The 7,696-nt window shown below is 47.3% G+C and overlaps 1 protein-coding gene across 1 annotated transcript; it reads right to left on the bottom strand.

Annotated features, from left to right (window-relative positions):
• Positions 1 to 350: 350 nt before the first annotated feature.
• On the bottom strand, positions 351 to 5,440 carry LOC148507604 (uncharacterized). Its single transcript, XM_088445793.1, has 2 exons — positions 5,356 to 5,440; positions 351 to 2,484 (listed from the first exon to the last, which is right to left on the bottom strand). Exons 1-2 carry the CDS (start codon positions 5,438 to 5,440, stop codon positions 1,856 to 1,858), a joined length of 714 nt encoding a protein of 237 aa, XP_088301919.1. The 3' UTR covers positions 351 to 1,855.
• Positions 5,441 to 7,696: the final 2,256 nt, after the last annotated feature.

Below are 7,696 nucleotides of genomic sequence, written 5' to 3'. Positions count from 1 at the left end.
GTTGGAATAAAACTGCTGCAGAAGCACATGAACGCTATACAGTATACGCCTTATAATGTAATTCATTCTACACCTCTACATTATAGGGCCACAAAGAGTCGAGGTAAACCATAATCAGGTTTATTTCCACTAAGAAGAGCTTGTAGATAAAATACTATGTATATTGTGACTTTGGCATATATACTACAATAACAATACAGGCTCTAAATGTCTCCCCCTAGTGTACAAAAACCCAGGTGCACCACATGTACCATCAAATCGGGTTGAGTTACCCATAAGCCAATCAGAACGTGACTTGAGTTGCAGCTCCGCCTCTTCACACCAGTACAAAACACACGTACAGTTCCTAATATAACTGCTATTACCATTTTATTGATAGGTATTAGTAGTGCAGAAAATTTTGGGTGCGGCCATCGACAGCTCACTAAACTTGTTAAGTGCCCCCCACCCAGCTGAAATAACTCCCACCCCTGTTCTAGCTGCAGGACAGGGATCAGGGATATTTCAGTTCACACTGACAGAGCAGCTGACACGGAGATATTTGTAGGCAGACCATCAGAATAATGAGCTTAAATGTTGAGTAAACGTTACACTGACCAGTGCATTGCAAATTATCTTGTTAGGAGAACCTACAGAGCTGACTAATGTTTATCCTCACTAGTATGTTACTATGAAGCGTGTCTGGTGACAGGGTAATATTCAACATGGACAGTAACAGCAACACTAAAGCTGCATGCACACGGTACGATCTGTACCACCAACGACTTGAAAGATCTCTCTCAGTAAAGTCATCCTGCCACATCTCTGAACGGGCAAAGATGACAATATCGAGCAAATTGGCCTGCATGTATGGACGACCATAGATATTGTGGTCGTTCCCTGCATAAAAATGAACGATATATCGTTGAACGTTATCGTTAGTATCGGTTATAGATATCGTACCGTGTGTACGCACCTTAACACCTGCAGGTTATAACGGAAACTAACAAATGCTACAGTGGACTTCTCATCGCCACACACAGTGGAAGCTGCAATTTGTGGGCTGAACCAATGTGTATGGAGATGGACCGTATGGTTTCCCTAGAAATTAGTGACATCACTGGCTCCTAAAGAGCTGATAGGCTGCCTTGTCATGCTCATGGGTAAAGCCCAGAAAATGGCTGCCACCACCGTGTGTCCGGTGCTGAGGTGCATGGTGGCGTCTTATAAATCATCAACCTCATGAAACGGTGGAAATCGGTCCTCGTCCATTACTAACTTTGAGCGCATTATTGCACCTTCCAGTTGAAGTTTTGGAAAAGTGCAACCAATACAGCAAACACATAGGAGAACATGGTAAAAATGTACATGAATGGAGAAGGAAGCTCCTAATGTTTTACTGTATCCATCACGCGTATTTTCAGATGGATCCGTAACTCCACACAGGTCCTTTTAAAGGCGTGATTTATAAAACCAAAAAGCAGACGTGCACCTTAAATTGCATTCCGTGGACATTTTCTGAAGTTCATAAACAAGGCTCATTGTGGAGTCTATGTACTAAGCCGTGGAGAGAGAGATATAGGGATCTATTTACTAAGCCGTGAATGGAGATAAAGTACCGGCCACTCAGCTCCTAATTGCCATGTCATAGGCTGTGTTTGAAAAATGACAGTTAGGAGCTGGTTGGCTGGTACTTTATCACTGTTCACATTATCTCCATCCTAGGCTTCGTGAAAAGACCCCAAAGTACCAACCAATCTGCTCCTTTCACTTTACAGGCTGCTTGAAAAAGGACAGTTAGGAGCTGATTGGTCGGTACTTTATCTATCTCCAAGTGTTAGTAAATAGACCCCTTTGCATCTGAATGGCTGCTCATTCACCTAGATGCAGACGTTTTACCCCCGATGTGAGTTCTCACGTGCCGACCAAGATTGGAGCTATCAGCGAAACTGCGGCCACACTGAGAGCACAGGAACGGCCTCTCCCCGGTGTGGGTGCGGTGATGCTTGACAAGATGGGCCCTTTGGACAAAACTCTTGCCACATATAGTGCAATTATATGGTTTCTCCCCGGTGTGAAGCCGCTGATGCGTAACAAGGGTATATCTGTCCGCAAAGCATCTCCCACACTCTGGGCAGGAAAACGGCCTCTCCCCGGTGTGAGTCCTCTTATGTGACAGGAGACCTGACCTCTGATTAAAGGATTTTCCGCAATAAGAACAACGAAACAGTTTTTCCTCTGCATGAAGTCGCTGGTGGGCGGTAAGAGCCAATCTGGAGCTGAAACGCACTCCGCAAACCGAGCATGTATACAGATTACTGGCGCTATGGGTTTGCTGGTGGGTGACGAGGGCTGAATGATTGGGGAAACATTGCTGACACTCCGAGCACTGATGCGTCTTCTCAGGATAGTGCGAGGAGGCGTGCGGACCTGTTGGGGACAAAAGTACTAAGATAAATCCTCTATGTATCACCGGATGGGTCGCGGCGCCATGTGCAATAAACGCTGCGCACACTCAGTATCATATGGAATTATCAATTAAAGCTTAACCCTGTCATTCCCACTTCTGTCCCATTCACCACAGCACGACGGAAGGAACCACCAACTATTTTACACTACTAGAATGTTGCTGAGTCTGTCTCCTCCCATCACTGGCCTATAAACCACCAATATTTGGAATTACTCCCTGTTTGAGGCTCGGTTGTCCCCAGGTAGTGGTGCTTGATGATGACCGGCTGTGTGCTTAGCAGCATGGAGGAAAGGGAATACGACAGCTATCTCTATCAGTCATCTCTAGATGGATTCCCCTGGCAACTGGGGAAACAGAGTCACCATGAAGTCTGGCCAGGCAACGGTACGAGGTATAGTATTATCACCCTTTATTTTTATGGCGCCACACGGGGTCTGCAGCGCCTTACAAAGCACATAGGCAGAAGCAGTATGAATAAAGCAAGAACAGAGGGCCTGATTCAGAGCCGGACGCTATTTGCGGACGGTCGTTCCAAAAAAGAGGCCGGCTATTTAAATAAGAGCGCTCGTCCTTTGCGGTTTGTTGACGCCTCTATGTCTGAGCGAGCGAACGAAAAATACGCTCGCTATTTTGTAAAGACGCCCCTTTTGCATCACACGTCATCTCCGGTATTTATTAGATTAATCGGGAACATCGAAAGGTATCTGAACTGCTCGCAGTGGTTGTGGTAGTTTTTTTTTACCGCTATCACTGCGAGCAGTTCAGGCTAAAAGACAACCAAGTGACGTGGTCGATGACGCTCCTTTACTAATTATGCACTCCCATTAAACGCCCTTTTGACCTTTAGGCACGCCTGCGTTCGGATCTCCACCTTCCCGTTTTCAAGCACCTTCCCCTGTTACCACCCACAAACGGTACATTCTGTCAATCAAATTAGCAGCCCCTCGCTGTTTTGCGAGCGAACGATTTCCGACCGCAATGACTGGTTTGCGCATGCGCATTACAACCCATACGCATGCGCAGTTGTGCGAACATCGCTCAGAGCGAACGAGCGGCCACTTACGAGCGGCTCTGAATCAGGCCCAGAGTCACTTACAGTACAGTACACTGCAGGACATAGACATGGTTTATAAACCTTGCTGCATCAGTGGTCATAATACCCAAGGGATAGCTGGTGGTGTAGGTAGGGGGGGAGTGGATGATGGTAGAAGGGAGGGAACGCAATGATTAGTCTAATGTGGAGGGGCAGAGAGGAGAGCATGGGGAAGTGGGTTAGGGTGAGAGGTAGAAGGCCTTGATGAAGCAGTGGGGTCTTAAGAGCCCGTTTGAAGGTTTGTAGAGAGGTGGAGACTCTGATGGGGAGAGGGAGAGAGTTCCAGAGGTAAGGAGCAGCACAGGTAAAATCTTGGGAGGCGAAAGTGGGAGGAAGTAATCGGTTGGGTGGAGAGGCGTCGATCATTTGTGGAGTGAAGTGGGCGAAGTGTGAAGGGAGATGAGGTCAGAGACGTTTTGGGTGAGGGCTTTGTAAGTGAGTGTGAGAAGTATGAATGGAGTCCTGAAGGGGAGGAGAGAGTCTGTAGTCGTTTAAATATAAAAATATACTACACTGGGGGCATTGTTTTACATTTACTATACAGCCAAAGTTTTTATTTTGGGGTATGATTTATTCACAAGTAATATTGTCTCCCTTAATGGCAAATGGTTTCATTATTATAAGTTGCATTAATATAATCGCTGGCATAAGGGTATAACAGTTCTTTATGTAATGCCACATTTTCCTCACTCTATTTACAAGTCATGGAGCAATTTCCCTATTCCCCTTACATTTCCCTCATGGTTCCTTGATGTGGAACCACCCTTGCTATATCCTTCACGTGTTGTTGTCAAAATTGCTTTGTTTTACATTTCTTATACATCACCTAAATTACTGTTCTCAGAAAAACAGACCGAAACGGTTCAACTTCATCCCTTCTCTATCCCATCCTCTCTCCACTACCTATCGCTGGAAACTAGGAGATAGTGGTTTCATCTCTGCCACACCAGACGGACCCTCGTGAGTCTAAGCATCATGTCAGCCAACGCAATTGGCCTAAATGTACCTAAAAAGTCATACACTAGTAACTGAAGGTTCCTGATCCTGGTAAGTACCCATCACTAACTCAATAATTATTATTATCATCCGTTATTTATATAGCACCACAAGGGGTCCGCAGCGCCTTACACAGTACAAAACAGAAACAGTATGAACAAAACAAAGAAGTGACTTACAGTACAGAACATTGCAGGACATGGACAAGGTTTATAAACATCGCTGGATCAGTGGCCATAATACCCAAATACGCAGCAGGGCGGCAGAAGCTAAAGGTTAGGTGCCGGTGTAGGCAGTGGGGAGAAAGGGTTGGGTATGAAATCCCGGCTGTCGGTATACTGACAGCGGCATCCTGACACCCATAAGAACGGCTGGTAAGTATTTTACCTACCCATACCCTCCCCCCCCCGCACCCTAAACCCAACACCCCCTCCTCGATGCCTAAACCCAACCTTCCTCCCTAGTGCCTAAACTAACCCCGCTACCTAACGCTAACCTTCCCCTAACACCCCGATACTTACCTTCAGGATGCCGACGGTCGGGATAATGGTGCCGGGATGCAGACTACATCCTGGGAGGAGATGATGCTACTTATAAGTAAGGGAAGAAAAAGCACATGAGGGAAGAGGGCCCTGCTCGTCAGAGCTAAAGGGGGAGGGGGAGACATATAGGGGTGACACAGAGGGGAGAGACAGTGAGCAAGGAGTAAGGAGCATGGAGTGGTGGGTTTTGATAAATAAATGGATCTTGAGAGCGCATTTAAAATGGTGGAGAGTCCGATAGGGATGACTTTTTATGCTCCCAACACCCATCAAACCCGCTTTCTTATGAACCTGTTCTGACAAACATTTCCATTTGGTGGAAGAGTGCCTGATGCCTGCAGGGAACGTGAACACGGTCATAGAGCCGAAGGTCAATAAATCCTCTGTGATCATCAACAAGAAAGAGGTCATTCCATGGTAACTCACATTACAAAGCGAAATAGCGAGTGTATGCACGGCTTCCAGCAGCCAAAGGAATGTATGTGAAATTAATAAGACGGGTCATGTATACAGGAATTGCTAATTGTTTGCTATGTCACTTTGTAACGTGAGTTACCATGGAATGACCCAGCAGTTTGCAGCGTTTAACACAAGATACCTCCTGCGCGGTGCCCTCACTGTACATCTCTCAATCAGACCACAAGTCATTGAAATGGTTGAGGCATGGGCTCCATGACCAGGGGAAGAAGCAGATTTGCTTTTTGGCTCTAAATTAAACTGTCAGTGTTCCCAAAATTGCAATTACCGCATGAAGAACAAGCAATACACCGAGGCATTGTCCTTTTATAATTATATGACGCCCACCAATAATAACGACATGCAATCAGACACCTACATCCTGCTTTATCTATACTTTACACCAGTGTTTCCCAAACTGTGCGCCGTGGCACCCTGGGGTGCCTCAGGACACTTGCAGGGGTGCATCAGGTTGGTTGTCCAGCACCAAATCAAATTATTTGTGGTCAATGTAATGTAAGTATGAGAACAAACAGAAGCGCAAACCGGTCCAGCATCACATAACTGAGCCTAAGGATGACAGGTCAGCACCATTTACTACACTTTACTACTTTTATTCTGATTTTCTCAATAACAAACTTTTGACTTAGGGGTGCAAAAACCACCAGGCTCTGGTCATGGCCCATGCACATAACCACACCATATATGGTGTAACCATTGGGGGTTCTACAACCATTGATAATGACCCTCTCAATGGATAAACCATGCACTGAATGGATTACCATCAAGGGACAAGTGGTCATCCAATCAGGTCGCGTTAACCATGTGACTTGAGCTGCTGATCGGCCACCTCATGCCATACTTGCCTACCCTCCCGATTTGGTCGGGAGCCTCCCGAAAATCGGGTGCCGCTCCCGACCTCCCGGGAAGGCAGGCAATCCTCCCGGCCCCGGCGATGTGTCCGGACCCCCCCACGCTTTTAAATAGAAACCCCGGCAGCAGGGGGGCCGGTGACGCGATTCGCGCTGAATCGCGTCATCGTCGCTCCGCCCCCGGCTGCACAATGCCATTAATCACGGCATTGTGAAGAGGGGGCGGAGCCACGATGACGCGTTCACGCGGTCACGCCCCCTTTGGCCGCGTCACGCCCCCAGCCCTGTAAGTCCGACAGCTCCCTCCCGGAAGGAGGGGGCTAAATGTCGGCATGCATGCCTCATGCCAGTACAGGAAGCTGTGGAGCTGGAGGTCACCCTGAGCACTGCAGGATGATGGGCATCAGGAGAGGTATGGCGCAGTATGGCAGGGAATGTACTGTGATCGCCTTGCCACACACAGGACCTGATTCAGCAAGGATCGTAACTGCGATTACGCACGCAATCGTCCGATTGTTGCATTGCAGTGCGCGTGCACAAACCAGCCACTGCGATCGGGAGTGCGATCGTAGTGACTACACAGACCCATCGCAGAGTGTTTGACAGGAAGTGCCGTTTGTGGGTGGTGACTGGGGGTTGGTCGGTTAAACGCAGGCGTGCCAGTGCGTTTGAACGCCGTTGCATGGGCGTGCATAAATTATCCACTGCGATGCCGTACTCACAGCGTGCAATGAGGTTAGCAATTCCTGAGTAAGGTCAGAGCTTGTGCAAGTGTGCGTGATGCAGCGATGGTACTTGATGTTACCGATGGTTTCGCAGCCTTGCTAAACATTACAGATGTGTGTAAGGCAAGGTCGGCGTCCTAATGTAATGATGCGACGGCTTAGCGATCACAATGGATTAACATATGTTTGCAGTTGTACTGCGGGCATAATCGCTATTGCAATCGCAGTGGTGATCCTTGCTGAATCAGGCCCACAGTCTGTTGTATCAACTAGTAATTATTCTAGATCTAAATAGACAGCCATGGCCACAGGTTATGAGCATGACATAACTATTGGTTTTCACAAAGTTTGCTGCTTCAGTGTTTTTAGACCTTTTTGTCAGATGTTACTATGGTATACTGAGGTAAAATTACAGCATTTCATAAGTGTCAAAGGCTTTTATTGACAATTGCATGGTATGCAGTCGGAATGCCGACGGTCTAAATGCCGACCGTCGGCATCCTGACTGTCTAATGCCGGCAAGGGTCTAATGACAGGTGTCGAAATCCCAACACTTGTAATTT

Source organism: Taudactylus pleione, unplaced genomic scaffold, assembly GCF_031769625.1.
Source record: "Taudactylus pleione unplaced genomic scaffold, aTauple2 ptg000390l, whole genome shotgun sequence".
In the NCBI taxonomy this organism is placed as follows: Eukaryota; Metazoa; Chordata; class Amphibia; order Anura; family Myobatrachidae; genus Taudactylus; species Taudactylus pleione.
Note: the sequence above shows the minus strand (reverse complement) of the source record. Positions and strands in the feature narration are given on the sequence as shown.

What these genes read in the sequence shown, in the direction of transcription:
- LOC148507604 (XM_088445793.1), bottom strand. Translation starts at nt 5,440, where the DNA reads ATGACCGTGTTCACGTTCCCTGCAGGCATCAGGCACTCTTCCACCAAA. An exon ending in ACAGGTTCATAAGAAAGCGG is followed by an intron (nt 2,485 to 5,355) that starts GTTTGATGGGTG and finishes GAGTGTGCGCAG; the next exon opens with CGTTTATTGCACATGGCGCC.